Source organism: Cyprinodon variegatus, unplaced genomic scaffold, assembly GCF_000732505.1.
Source record: "Cyprinodon variegatus isolate N-32 unplaced genomic scaffold, C_variegatus-1.0 Scaffold380, whole genome shotgun sequence".
In the NCBI taxonomy this organism is placed as follows: domain Eukaryota; kingdom Metazoa; phylum Chordata; class Actinopteri; order Cyprinodontiformes; family Cyprinodontidae; genus Cyprinodon; species Cyprinodon variegatus.
This window is the reverse complement of record NW_015150833.1, coordinates 86,772-102,364: the sequence shown is the minus strand read 5'-3', so window position 1 is coordinate 102,364 and position 15,593 is coordinate 86,772. Positions and strand designations below refer to the sequence as shown.

Below are 15,593 nucleotides of genomic sequence, written 5' to 3'. Positions count from 1 at the left end.
GAGATTGACACCTGAGAATTTGCACCAGTGTGCGTTTATCTGCCGGTGCTGATGAAACACCTAGGCTGGGCATTTCTCAACTGTCAGTGACCTCACTTTTCAGAAGAAATGATGGCATACTGGAATGATCTCACATGAGAGGTTTCAGTCGTGTCACATTAACGGCACATTAGAGGAAGTGCACTGTGCTGGCTTCCAGCGAGAGCAGTTGGCAGGCAGGCATTAAAGATGAGATTCTGGAACATTTTCTTTGCCTCCGTGGAGTCAAAGAGTCCACATTCTCTGCCCCAAATTAAATGTCTTCCCCCTCTCCCCTTTTCTCTCCAAACTATTTGTGTCTGTCTGAGTTAGAGTTATCACGTGATGTGCAGACAAAAGGGAGGCACCCTTGGACTATGGAGAGGTTACAGGGTTTTTTTGTGTTGTCCAGCAAGAGGGGGTGGGGCGTCCAAGCTGTGAATAGGATCATTGAGTCGGAGGTAATTTTGGGCTCTGGTTCAGGGCATCAGTTGGACAGTTCTTTCTGCTGACATGCCTGTTCCCCATCTCTTGCTCCCTTTTTTTTAACTCCAACCCCCAGCTCTTCTCTGTGCTGCATCGGCATTTCTGCCCAAATCAAGCCTTTATCCTCCTGCCCATGGTGACATGTGTGATAGGGTGTGGCAACCAAGATAACTTTCCAGTCGTTACCTTGGGGAATCTATTTATCTGGAGATGGATAACCTGCAGCCAGCCACACTTAACATTGCTGTGGTTTTATAAGCCACTAGAGCCTATCTGTGAAATGAATAGATGCATGCAAGACATCCCTATATATTATCATTGTAGCTTCTGACAGCTTGTGATGGCGGCTAAAACTGGCTTTAAGACAGCTTCATATATGGGCACATTGCAAAAGCTTATAACTACTAGAACAGAAACCAAGCCATTTTCCAATTGACCTATTTAGGACCAGTAGACATATGATTTGTTAAATATTTAATCACATAACGGTGGCGAAGTAAACCCTTATTTTTTTGCATTGGAGAAAGTCTGGTGGGTGAATCCAGACAATTTTTTACTAGTAGTGAAAAGAAAGTTTTTCTAATCAAGGAATGTACAATATATTAATGCTAATGTTTGGAGTAATAGCAACAGTCCTTTTTTAAAAATGTTACTGTGGGATAAAGACTACAAGTTGGCTGGTATAATCTTTTCTAAATAATAAATCAGAAGGATCCCAAAAAAGAAACAAAAACAAAAATATGTGTAAATAAATACATAAGAATTTGATACAGACAAGGAAAAGGCATCATTAGCGACATTTACTTGCGTTAAATTTCCCCGATCCAATCTAAATCTTGGATGATCACAAGTTCAAAATATGTTAACATAGACACTAAGTAAAATGATCCGATCATAATGTGTATATACATGTACCAATCATTTCGATCAGAATAAATCATTTGAGCATGCGCAGAACTGTCTAATTTCCGAAAACCCTTAAGTAGTAGAAGAAGCTGACTGTTTTGTAAACAAAGCTGCTCATCCTCAACTTTAACTCATCTTTATGCCCGCCCCTCGCTATTGTTTTTCTTCAGCCCTTCAGTTTTTTTTTGGTTCACTATGGATCTTTGTCACACCATACTTTTGTTTTGGTGGTCATTTTAGTTAAGTCGGTTAAGCGGTTTCTTATGCTCATCCAGACATTACATTTAGAGCAATCTCCTTCACCAATGAGCCAGTGGATGAAGGCCAGTAGAGGGGAAAATGTGACACTGATGATGCACACGTGCACAGAGGACATGCTTTTACTTCAAAGATACAACATGGTTTGTACAAACCCCCTCTCTCAATAGGAATGACATTTCTTTACAATCGGACCAAACTGGATTAAAATCTTCAGTTTGACATGTTTTTATGACACATTTTTAATCTGATCATTTGTGTCCATGTAAACATAGCTATTGTGAGAGAAAGGGACTAGAATAGTGGTCAATCTCCCATGCTGGACAAGAACACAGCATTGCACGGTCAAGGGCGTGATGATGTCAGAAGCAGCTCCTATAGCAAATAAACCATGTCTAATAAAAAGTTCTTGAGAGGAGGGCTTCACTTTCCAAAATATGAAAAATAAGGAAGATATGAGAAGACAAGACTCCCAGGTGCCAGGCATTGGTACGGTTGGTTGGAATGTTAACGGTGCTTAAGCTAAACATGAAAGAGGTTTTTAGCTTTCAGCCTTTGTTATAAAACATGCTGGGGTGTTTACTCTTTATTTTTTTGTTTTAAAAACTATAAACAACTTCAAACTGAGCTGGCTGATCAATGTTATAATAAATAAGAACACAATGCTCTTGGCTTTTTTTTAAACAGTTTTATATGTTTAAATCTTTCTCTTGGATGTTATGATTATATATTTGTGAGCTTCACTTTTTTTTTTTGCAGAAAATCCTTTTCTTAAAGATGCAGTGAAATTTTCTGAAGACTATCCCAGCTTTGAAAATTGTGAAGCTTCCTAAATTTCCTGACAGCCTTCTGCTGCATTGTGAGTTATTTTGACAGTCCCTTACTCTGTATTCTACATCCGTCGGAGGATCTGCTGCTGACTTGAGATGGCTGGTGATTGCCTGAGGGCTTTGAGCTTACAGGCACCTGGTTTTAAAGGCAAACCCTCAGAAAGAGAGCAGTGTATCCGATGACAGCATTGTCAGGTTAAAAGAAGGGGGAGAAGTTAATTGGTCAAGGGTAATTGAACCAAAATGAAGAAAAAAAAAAAGAAAGGAGGTGGCTTGTATAAAAGGTGTAATGGTCTTCAATAAATATGCTGCCATCTTTCACTTTCATTGTTGAAACATGAGCTTTATAACCCTCTATCTTTGTGCTGTGAGGCAATATTTGTGGCTGAAAGGCAGTTCCGTGTAACCTGCAGGTTGTTATGTAGGAAATTCTTCAAAGTTGCCCACATCCCTGAAAAATGTAATACTTCCAGGATGTGGTGTACTTGTGGTTTGCTTCAGACCCCAAACTGGTCGTCTGTAACTTTACCTTGAGCTCAAAGGAACTTTATGCTCTCAAAGTTCAGATGATACTCTCTAGACATCAGCATGTCCCAAAGGTATTGGCTCAAAGCAGACAAACTGCCCTTATTCACAGCTTTTTTTTATATTTTATTTTTTAACTAGTTTCACATTTGCTTTATTAATTCATAACCACTTCATTGTAGCTTCACATTAATTATATATTGTAAGTTGCAATGAAGCCCTTTGCTGCTGAGGTGTTTATGTGCGTTTGATGCTGTACGCATATGCAGGAGATACACAGCTTGTGTTGCACTGTCAATCAGCCGTAACATAAAACGATGTTGTACCCCTGCTGCTGTGGCACCTGTGGGACACGAGCCCCCACGAGCCACCTGTCTGCCGCGTCGGGATGTACGCTCCCCGAGTTTTGGATTTCTGTGCGCTCTTATGAAATAAACATCAAACTCCAATCTCGTATCTCAAGGAGACAAGGACTGTTGTCATCTGCAGAAAACATCCCTGCATGTCATGGGGGACAAAACTAGCATGGAATGGCCTTTGCTGAAGCAAAGAAAAAAAAAAAATCTTTTAAGCATTTAACGTGTCATAACATTCAAACTATGTTCTTTCTTTGCAGCGTTTAAAACTGCAAGGCATTCGGCGTTTTCAACATCACATTTTAAGTGTATTATATTGACTTTCTCATATACATTTAAAAGCCCATAAGGAGTACTTTCTGTTTTAGTTGAAGTTGCTCCTCTTCCTTTTTTCATCCACTTTCTCTGTTTGGAGCTGTGCCTTTGGGCAACAGCTTGAAGTGAATAATGTATAAGCAAGAAGAAGAATCAGAAAACCTTTGTGGGCTTTCTGTCTCTCGGAGTCTTTCAGTTCTTTAGTCTACATTCCCAGCTTTTTCCTCAGTTTGTGTAATTTTAAACCAAAATCCTTCTGCCACTTTCTCTTGCAGTGAAATTTGTCAGCTGTGGCCGAGGTGGTCTGGTGCGGTTTGAATGCAGCAATCCATCTGACTATCGGATAGAAAACGATGGTGTAGTTTATGCTGCAAGGACTCTTCAGCGCACTCAAGCCCCTGCATCGCCCTTGCTGATCAAGGCTGTGGACACAACCACTCAGCAGCAATGGGTGACACAAGTCAAGATGATGCCTCCCACACAGGTGAATAATCTTAAGCTTCTCTGTAATGCTTACGTGTTTATATTTGTGTCTAGTATTAATGCTCATGAAATGCAAAACGATCATCTCTGCCCTTTCAGCAGATAAATAATGCATTTTATGCCTGCTGTACATTCACAGATGACTGCTTCTCTGAATTGCAGCAGGTGTTCCATGAGACAGGATGGATGCTTGCTTAATTAGAACTGAATGTGTCAATTTAGCAGCAGCACAAATGTTATACTGGCATGGTCAGTGGAGGGTAAGATCTGATGCAGAAAAGCTTTAGGTGAAGTTTAACTCTGAGGTCACAGCTTCTTCTTCCGGAGGAGGGAACACTTTTTTTTTTTTTGAAGCAGTGGAATATTGGATGCATCTGTGTGAGCTGGAGAAATCTTCTAATTTAATGGTTTGTATGACCATGCATTTCATGTGTCCGAATTGGATTTGGCAGAAGATGTGTGGAATTTGACCAAAAAGAAAAAAAGCAGAGCTAATGTCATGTTTCTGTGAGCTGAAGCCTATAAGCTAAAGGGCTGCTCTGCTTCCAGACATTTACCCTCATTAAATGATGGTGCATAGAATAGAAATAGAAAAGAAAAGAATACAGCCAGGCTGTTTTCATTGGAGTATTAAGGTATTCTTACACTTTCTAAAGGGACAAGAGTAGGAATGTATTTGCATAAGTTGGTAATTATTGTTGTTAGGTCTTAAATTACAGGCCTTGTGTTTTCTTAATGAACAATCCCAAATGCACTAATCTGGCTTTTACAAAGTCCAATGTGCTTTTTATTTCAGCCTGTTAAATTACTTTAAAATGTGGATTTTTTTTCCCCGCGATTTCCAAGAAATAATCACAGGAAATGTTGGTGCCAAATTTGCATTGATGCAAAAATAAAACGAGAAGAAGGGTTTCCATTACACCAGCCTGTTCAGCAAAAATCTAAACATGTTCAGGCTGCAAAAGCTGGACCTAGTTTTTGTAGTTAAAAACATTTTTTCCTTCATTAGAAGGACTTTCTTAATTCAATGCCAGTGAGAGAGAAGTACCACTCATTTAGGTTTGTGTGTAATGTGCAGTTCCATACAAACCTAACTATTAAATAATAACCATCCCCAAAAAAGTTTAGAAGCCTGGTTTTCTCTTACTAGCTTGCAATTAAGAAAGCTCTTTGGATGAAGGATGAAATACAAAACCAAATTTCAATTGGTCTCCTGGATGACTGAGAATCTTAACTAGTATTTGATGGTTAATAAATAAACATTCAATCGATAAAATCTAAAAAAAAAAAAAAAAAAAAAAACTAAAATCTTAAACAGCCTTTTCTAAAGAAATATTTTCTCTTGTATCAGCAAGTTATTTCCATAACACAAAAAGCTAAAAAAAATTTTTCCAATTACACGGAGTAAAAACAAAACAGAAACAAAAAAAAAAAAAATGTTACAATTCCTTTTCTACCATGTTGTACATGTTTTGTGTAATGCCCTCCGCTTTTCTATCAACACATCTTTGACCTCGGAGCACAGCAGAGGTTTTGACTTTGTGCCTGAACTGATGGAGTTCATTTAGACTTTGCAAACAGAACCACAAAAGGTGCATTCTGCATCTTTGTCCCCATTAAACTGTGTAAATAATCCCCGACCGATCAATCGATTCACGTCTCTGCACTAACATGCCTCTGCTCTGGCATCACTTGCAAATACCAATGAAGCTGCGCCTAAGAATGAACAGCGTGGGCGGCAACACTACAACACACCGGTCAACTTTTGGCTGATAACATGTGCTGGTTTTCTTTAAAGTCTAAACCTGTTTATTCTGATTTAATTGAATTCTTGTTTACTTTTTTCTAAGGACTACAAACAAAAAAATATGCTCCATGTCAGTTTGATAAAGGCTCTATCCCACACAAAATAATGGAATTCAGATATGAGTATGCACCCAAGCATTTGTCCTTGTATTGTGGGCCTGTTAACTGAAGAATTTACTGGAGTTCTGTTTTGATCTATTCTATCATGAGGGAATTTTTATTATCTTGCAGACAAATTAGAATCAAATTGAGAGAAATTTGGCTCATCCTCATAAGCTTTCTGGAACATTTATACATGTACTTACTACTTTAATGCGAGTCAACTATTTTAAAGATTGGTTGTTACATGTAGACATAATTATTAACTCACTTGGATGTCTAAAGCTTTGAATTTTCTCAGCTTCAAAATGAGATTAGGGAACAACTTTTCCATGTGTCTCATCGATAACCCCTCCCTCCAAGCTCTGTTATTGTCATAAATCATAACAAAACTTTTAATCACATCAGCAATTTCATTTTTTTTTAACTGCGCAATTAATGTACCAGCCTGAGGGAAACATTTTAATCAGTCGCAACCAAATAATATCCTCATATTACTACATTCCTTCTTGCCCTCTTTCTCCATCACTTCAGTTCTACCACACTTTGAGAAAACAGTGTTGGGAAATGGAAGATGGATCTTTTTTTTTTTTTTTTTTTTTTTCCCTCTTTCCAAAAGGGCAACTACGCACACATAATCCTTCCAACACACTCACAAACACTCAGGCCATCACTCAGCCCAACACTCTCTGGGACTCTGAAGTAGACTTTTAATCTGGAGATGGAAAACAGGGGCTAAGTGTGGATGGGTACAGACCTCCAGTGCACCAGAGATGGATCTGCTCTGTGTTGGGCTGAACACATCCACCATGCCATTCATCATTCCAGATGCAAGTTCCAAATAATTACTGGTCTCACTCGAAGCCAATTTAATAGGGTAATAGATATTTCTGAGGCATGCTCCTTCGCTATCTGTCCTCATGCCTTCTCTGCATTTTCAGTGTGTGAAAGCAGTATAATCGGATTTCAAACATGATTAGTGAAAGCTCTGTGACATCTCCCCAGATGTTGGAGGAGGGGGAGTGTGGGATGTGAGTCATGTTATAAGGTGAAAAAGTGGTAATTAATTTCTGTGTTTGCACGAGGCGCTACATTGTAGTTTGGAATACTTGACTACCTAACAAGCCGTCAGTGTTCAGATATCAACAGACACTGCTAAGTAAGGCTGCTGAAAGGGAGTGGCAGCTTGAAGAAAAAAATCTTATATTTTATTTAATAACATTGACAGACTTTTCATATGAAGTTCTTTTCTGTTTTCCTTGCGATTTTATTCAATTCGAGGGTGTTTTAACAGTCTCTGGCAGTACTTCAGCCTTAGACTCTGGAATAGTATAGGCAATTTGAGCCATGTGCGTGCATAGTGTCTGGCTCTCAGGTACCACCCTCCTTTGTTTCAAATCTTTTTCATTACTGCTGAGGGAGGATGGCAGATCCATTATGGAAGCCGGTATATCTGTGTGGGTGTGTTTTATCAGCACATAAAGAAGAGCTCTGCCATTTAAAACAATCCGGTATTGCAGGACTGAGGCTACAGAAGCAATTTCTAGTTTCAAGGCATACCCACACATATGTACTCTTTGAATTTAAAGCTTCAAAGACAACCAGAACAGATGGTCTCGTCTGATTAGACGAGGATTGAAATAGACATTGAATAACATTTAAACTGGAAGCCTGTTTGTTTTATAGTTTCTTTCTTATTAACCTTTCCAGAAAGGGCCAGTGTCAGTCTTTGCACTAAGGTCAGGATTTCTTTTCATCCAAGCCGAATTTGTGGTTTTAGTCTTGAAATACAAGCCCTTGGTTTGTGAAGTGGGATTCATTTCTTTTACCTACATAGCATAAAATATGTATGCTAATTAGCTTACACTCTACATCAAACTGCACAACAAATGTTAGTAAACACCAACACTTGCACCAGTGAGTTTTATAGCCAGTTTCTGATCTTCAGTTTTTGCAAAACTGTCCATTGCCATTACTAACTTTAACTAATTCCAAGTGTTTTTATGTAACTATAATTAATAGCATTAAAAGGTTTTCTACCGTAGCTGAAGTAAGCAGTCATTCATTTAAAGAGCACAGGACACACCATATCTGATATACAGTTGCTGTAAAGCATTATTAGTATTCATAATGGTACATTCACACGGAATGTGTTTTGAGTGTCAAAAAGGCACCCAACACTTCAACTTGGACAATAGTCCACACTGAAGTAGATGCACATAAAGAGCTTTGACGCTTTGGATGCTTGATGCTCCTGATGGCCGTCACGAGCGTTGAGCTGCTCTGTTCTTTTTTCTTTACCCGTCTCTTATACTAAGGCTGACACAAGCGAGAGACTGGCTTGGCTTCACTTGTTTTGATGATGGGGGATATTTTAACATCACTTTAAAAGGGAAAGTAAACCTCAAAACATCATGTTTGCCGTAACAGTATTTAAAAGAGGGATCATACACCCAAGGGGTGTATGATCAGGGCATGCCCCCCACTTACCTACCTTTTGAAAGTGTGGGTAGTCTCCAATGAAACCTCAGGCGGGGGGTTTCCCATTGCCGTTCATAGGTGGCATTTATCACTTTGTATGCTGTGACATAAAACAAATGCACAGCTCCCAACACTGGTAGGGCTTTTGCTTTTAATGCTCAAATCATGCCACAGGACCTCTTGATGGCCCTTTACATCGTCAACCACTTTGCATTTAAACTGAACCTTGATGCCCAAAACGCTTTTGGTATGAACGCATTCTAGCTGTACGTAAGATTCTCCCCATGTATTTATTCCCTATCTATATCTACCTGTAACTGAAATAAAACTACAAATAGGGATACATAGGCACCTACAGCCACAGATGTTTCAAAAACGTATTGGCTTTATCTGCAATGTCTCAAACCGTGGCAATGAGAGACTATTTCCTGCAAAAACTTCTAATATACCAATGATTGGATGATAGTGAAACAGTAGCCAAGATGGTGGCTGGCTAATCCATTCACATTTATAGTCAGAAATAGGAAAGGCATGTAAGGTTCCGTATGGAAATGAGATGGGTAGACAAAATGAGTGCAGCTTTTATACTTGGTGCAGCTTTGCCTCCTATACCTGATATTCCCGCCAACCCCATGAAGTTGTGTAAAGCACAAACCGCAAACTTACAACACCATACTACATGCAAAAGTAGGGTGAGTAATATCTTTTGAAGATTTATTTAATAATTTGTTGACTACGATGATATTTATGGGCTAAATCACAAGATCTTAATGTTTGTATACAAACACCCGCCAGAGGGAGCTGTTGCTTGTCCACCATGTTTTTCAAATGAAGATGTCTACGTGGTTACAGATTTTCCAAGGTCTGCAGGGTGGAAAATCTCTTTGTGCGACGCCATGCGGAAAGGCTCAAATGGGGTATTTTTATCCATGCCAAGCATAAATTAAGCATTAGCAAACATCACTGTATCTGTTCAAAGTTCAAAAACCTTTCAAATTTGCTGACTTGTTTGCCAACATGCGATAAGACAACAAGTAAAAGCATTTATAGGCCAATATCAATTTATTTTTCCATATTTAGTTCCAAGCATTAAAAATATACATATAATTTAGTTGAAACATTTTAAATGATCAAAACTACTTTTATAATGATTTTATTATGGTCATTACTTTTCTTGCTGTAATTCTCTATTAAATATGTTGATTTTACTGTTATTTTTAGTATTAGTATCTCAAATTTTAAGTAAAAATGTTATCTTAATTTAAATAATCTTTAAATCAACTATTAAGTGCTTGTGAATATTAGCACTCTGTTTTATTTAACAATATGACACACTAACAAAGCAACAAACATTTCCGTTTGTCTGGTGATATCTGCAAATTAAATTTATTGCATCCCTAGTTCTAGAAACTCTGCCCCAAATAATGTAGACCCTAGTCTCAACTCTGAGATTTTAAAAGTCTCTAAATATTTCAAAATCCAGCATGTTCCATGGCAGAAGTTGAAAGTTCAAGAAGGTCAGAATTATGAAAATTTGCTTAATAGAGACAGTGCTCCTGATATCTATTGACACACTGCTAATTGTGTATATACTGTAAGGTGTAATGCAGTCAGTGTACAGACCACAAACATTGTGGTGTTAGAAGTGACATTAGTCATTGGATTACTAAAGTCTTTAGGAATTCTTTGGTCAAGTGTGAAATTGTTGTTGAGCTATTTATGTCTACTGCAAAACAACTGGTAGATAGACACTACCAACCTCAGTTATTCCTCTGTGGTGTTTAAAACATCTTTACTCACACTTCACTACATTACTATGATCATTAAATCATTTCCTTTTGGCAGGTCCAGGAACTCGCCGTCCCTTCAGGCATGGCCAAAAGGTTAAAGGAAATAGTGTTTCCATCACAAAATGCAGACGGCACGCTGAAACGCAGCAAACGAGAGTGGGCCATCCCTCCAATCAATGTGCCTGAGAACTCCAGAGGCCCATTCCCACAGGAGCTCGCCCGGGTAATGTATTTGACTCCACCGGATGCATGCACACAATCACCAGTCTATCAGCTTTGAAACAGTCTACTCCCTTTGTTTTTCTTGATACGATGATTTTGTGAGTTGCAAGTTCCAGCTTTTTTTCTGACATTTTGTTTTACCTTTAAATTTCACAGAGCAGTCTGTAGTAGTGCAGCATGGGTTTTTTTTCAAAGCTTTTGTTGTCTGAAGCGATGAAAATAATTGTTGGGTGACCGCTAAGAATCTGAAGTCCCAGGCAAAGGTGCAACCCAATTACTTAGCAATAATACAGTCCTTTATGTTAGCTATTGCACAAACAACTCTTTGGACAGCAGAAACCTTTTCAACCAGCTGAAATTTACATTTAAAGTGCAAAATTCAGAGATTGCCATGTGTATTTTTCTTTAATTATAATCTGGCTTTATGGAGTGTATGTTTCTCAGCTTCAGTTGCTGGTTTTGAGAGAAGGAAACGGTACGTTGCACGGACAATGATACAGCCACAGGTCTCAGCTTACATGGAAAATGGGAATTAAAGTCCAAATACAACAACTTCCCTGCTATGCAGGAACTTGTTCTTGTTTTACTGCAGCTACATTTTTAAGATTGAGGGAGAAACAGTGTTCCTAGATATGGAATTCTGACATTTACAATGTGTAAAAACGATATGCTGAAGTCTTTTTCTCCCCCCTCCCCACAGATTCATTCAGATTTTGATAAAAACCGACCCCTGAGATATACTGTGACGGGTTCAGGGGCTGACCAGCCCCCTACTGGAATCTTCACCATTGACCCCATTTCTGGAGTATTATTCGTCAACAAGGGTCTTGATCGAGAGCACATTTCCAGTTATCATGTAAGTCAGACACTGCGTTTTTATAAAGCTAGAAGAATTTGAATTTAACCCAAAAAAATGTCTGTTAACTGCTTTGGCTAAAGAATTGTGTTCTCTTGCACCAGTACATTCCAGCTAGTTGGCATGTGCTCAGAGGTCATGTGTAGCCTAAACAATCTCCTCAGACTCGATAAAAAACAGACTTTCAGGGAAATCTTTCTTATCCGTCTGAGAATTTAAAGGATTATGAGAAAATACTTTGTCAGATGCTTAACATGACCTTCAGCTGTATTTACCAGGACCTTTTTCCCATGTTCTGCTTAGTCTCCTTTAACTAAATGTACGTAGTTTCTTGAATACTTATCCAGTTTAGACAGTTTATTTTCTTTTCAAGCCCTTTTTTAAGAACATAAAAAGACTGATGTTACATAATGAAGGGAAATTGTTTTCTTGATTTTCTGTGTATAGATAGTTGCACAAATGCCAGAGAGGTGAACACAGGGTTTCTGTATATATATATAATCTTATGCCATGTGAATGCAGAGCAGATGGAATAACAAAAGACCCCTTCTGTTATTCCTTATGTCTGGTTAAACAATTTATTTTTCAGCAATTTGAAGTTATTTCTTACAAATTTACTCATCGCTATAAAGGTTTATTAAAAAGATGTTCTGAAAAGGTTTTATTTCTTCAAGAAACCAATCCATTTAATTTAAAATTGCATATTTCTGCATGAAGAGTTGATATCCAGTAGTCTGCAGGTTTATGCTGGGTCTCAAAAATTCAAAAAATCCCTTCAATTAAATAATCTTAATTTTAAAATTAAAAAGCTATTTAATATTTTTTTCATTATTTGATGAATGTTTTATGTTGTTTTCCATCATCATTTTTCTTTAATCATATTTACTTTTAAAAAATTTCTTTTTTTGGAACCATTCAACAACCAACATTTATTTAATCTTTTTTTTTTTCCCCTCCAGTTGAGAGCTCATGCTGTAGACCTGAATGGCAACCAAGTGGAAAACCCCATAGATATTGTGATCAACGTTATTGACATGAATGACAACCGACCTGAGTTCACTCACCAGATCTGGAATGGAAGTGTTCCAGAGGGTTCCAAACCAGGTAAGGCTTTTGCAAAGTTCTATTTATTTATGGATGTTTGTGCTTCCAGATTCAGTCTTACTATAATATTAGCAGAACAATCTGTGCTACTTGTTATTTTATGCTTAGAAAGATGATCACTGGATTTTGATTGAAAAAAGAATGTGGCATTAATATATAATTTTTTGATCTGTCTCAAAGGAACATTTGTCATGACTGTAACATCTATTGACAAAGACGACCCCAAAACGTCAAATGGAATGCTTCGATACATGATCATGTCCCAGAACCCAGAGAGCCCATCCTCTAATATGTTTACGATCAACAACAACAACGGAGAAATCATTACAGTGGCTGCAGGCCTGGACAGAGAGGTATTTACATACATATAAATATATATATTAATTTTTTCGAGGGGTGACATTGTATTTTTTTTTTCAAGTTGTATGACCTGATTTACCCATAGACAATATTTTTCTCCTCTGGTTTCTTGCTGTTTAATACAGAAACGTGTTTCTATATTTGCCTAAATGGGCTGAGTTTTTAAACGGGGACTTGGAAGTTTAACTGTTAATATTCCAAGTGTCTCAGCAATAATGAGCCGCAGCAAATTTAGCTTATTGCCACCTAAGTGAGAAGTAGAAGTTGGCTTGCTTGTTTTGCACTCATTACTCTTAGGAGGCACCATGCATTACTAATCAGCTAAATGTTTCTCTTCGCACCAATACTGCTTTTTTTCTTTTTTTTTCAAAAAAGAACATTTTATTGTTTTCTCTCTTTTCAGTATTTATGCCGCGAAGGTTAGCACTCTTTATAAATTGGGACTGCTAAATTGAAGGCTGTTTGAGGAAATAAATACTAAGATGTATACAGCTGGAGCTTGGTAGTTGAATCCTTGTGAGGGCAATCTGGCTGAGGTGGCTGCTCAATCACTTCCACCCTGGGGCCACCGTTTTATGTCTGCAAGTCGCCACCATGAAAGTAATTTGCCTGGCTCTCATTACCTAGCAACTGGTCCATCACCTGAGCGGTTTTTAATGTGAAAAGAATCATTTGTCCCCTTCATGGTGATTCGATATGCGTGTCTCATGCACGCACACAATCACTGATTAGCCCCTTAAGATCAAATTAAATTCATGTGAAAAACTTGTAATTTATGACAAACAGGTTGTTAGACTAGTCATATTTTTTGTAGAAATGATTAAACAAAGTGCAAATGTACAATGTAGTATTATCTCATAAGTGCTGGCTGTGAAGCAGAATAACATTTTAGTGAGGTAATGTGAAAATAATGTCTTTATAAAGTTTTAGGTACAGATTCATTTGGAATTATTATGCATTGACTCTTCAATTATCTCATTATTTCTTCTTTTTTCTTTTCTTTTTTTCCCTTTTTTTTTAGAAAGTGCCTCAGTACACTTTGATCATCAAAGTGACTGACATGGAAGGAAACCCTATGTACGGCCTATCCAACACAGCCACTGCTGTCATAAGCATCACTGGCATCAATGGCAGTCCATCAGAGTTTGCACCTGAGATGGTAAAAAGCAAGCTCTTCTCACATGTAAAGAACATGTTATTTAAAAGACTTGTTTCTGTTGTGTTCTGTTAAGACCCACTTAAATCTTTAGGAGATATGATAATTAACTGCACCCACTCATCTCGACTCATGACCACACCCCAATGCATAGGAAAGTGCATGAGTAGGGGGAAGTGGACTGGCTTCTACTAAACAGGATTCCTCCTGTTCCCATGAACAGGCTTTTGATTTGGGACTGTGGCCTTGAGTTGAAATGATAAAGAGATGTGGTCAGTTATCTTATCTACTAAGATTTAGGTCTTAGGTTATGATTTACACTTAAGTTTTTTTTCAATAAAATTTAATTTAAGATGTATATTAAGATTTAACATCCATAACCCATATCTACATGTGAATATGTCTGTGTGCAAGAAGGTGTTGTTCAGTTAGTGTACAGGCTACAAAAATTGTGGTGCAAGAAGTAACATTAGCTACTGGATCACTAACCTTGCATGCAAGCTGAGTTGTCATGCTATTTATGCGTTCACATAACAGCTATTGTATATCCAATTCTTACTGCTCCCCTTTCAACCTTTCGCGACAGACAAAGCTATCGCTTATGGTTTGTCAGAAAGTGCTATTTCATCTATGAAAGAGAACCCAAAAGAGGTAAAAGCACAAGTTGTGTGCTTTCGCATGCCATCCGCTGCCATTTGATTTAGTACCATGATTGGTTAAACCAATCTTGGGTAGTTGCCGTTTAAGTGTCACCTCATCCAATCAACTCGTAAAGTTCTGCTGATTGTCAATCGTTTTCCTGCACAGTTTTAACTGAAGCATTTCAGATGAATAATGTGTAGAACTAAAGCTGAAAAATACATATGATCCATCTGGGTAACCAAGTTACTGAATTAACAAAGTATTCAGGAATTCTTTTGTCAGGTGTGAAAATATTCTTCAGCTGTATGTCTGTTGCAAGCCAACCCAGAGATAGATACTACTAACCCCCTAGCTATTCCTCCTTGGCGTTTAAAACACCTCTACTCGCACTTCACTGCATTACTATAATCATTAAATCATTTGCTTTTTGCAGGTCCAGGAACTCGCTGTCCCTTCAGGCATGTCCAAAAATTTAAAGGAAATACTGTTTCCATCGCAAAATGCAGACAGCACACTGAAACGGAGAAAAAGAGACTGGGTCATCCCTCCAATCAATGTGCCTGAGAACTCCAGAGGCCCATTCCCACAGGAGCTTGTCCGGGTAATGTATTTGACTTTACCGAATGCATGCACACAATCACCGGTATATCTATATATATTTTATATATATATATCAGTACATTAGTACACATTTTATTTGCAGATTCCATAGATCAACGCTTGCAACGTATTTCTGAAGCTTTATCACCTTTTTGATTGCAGTATTTATTAGAATGCCGATTTATTGGCCAGCCCTTCAATTGGAAAGTTTTCTTAATTTTGGTGACCGGCCGATACTTAAATGTGAAACTGATCTTTTCCACCAATCTGATCCACCTCTGTAAAGATTAAAAAAAAAAC

At 37.9% G+C, this 15,593-nt stretch overlaps 1 protein-coding gene across 2 annotated transcripts in view; it reads left to right on the top strand.

The window, feature by feature from the left end:
• The window catches only part of LOC107092418 (cadherin-2-like), an 83,252-nt gene that overhangs the window by 42,022 nt on the left and 25,637 nt on the right, over positions 1–15,593 (top strand). Inside the window, exons 3-9 of one of the 2 annotated variants that reach the window (XM_015386899.1) lie at positions 3,970–4,178; positions 10,409–10,576; positions 11,276–11,431; positions 12,391–12,535; positions 12,716–12,888; positions 13,917–14,054; positions 15,127–15,294. In XM_015386899.1, the coding sequence (XP_015242385.1) occupies positions 3,970–4,178; positions 10,409–10,576; positions 11,276–11,431; positions 12,391–12,535; positions 12,716–12,888; positions 13,917–14,054; positions 15,127–15,294 (1,157 nt within the window). The remainder of the gene's footprint in view (positions 1–3,969; positions 4,179–10,408; positions 10,577–11,275; positions 11,432–12,390; positions 12,536–12,715; positions 12,889–13,916; positions 14,055–15,126; positions 15,295–15,593) is intronic. The other variant, XM_015386900.1, reaches the window with a different exon arrangement.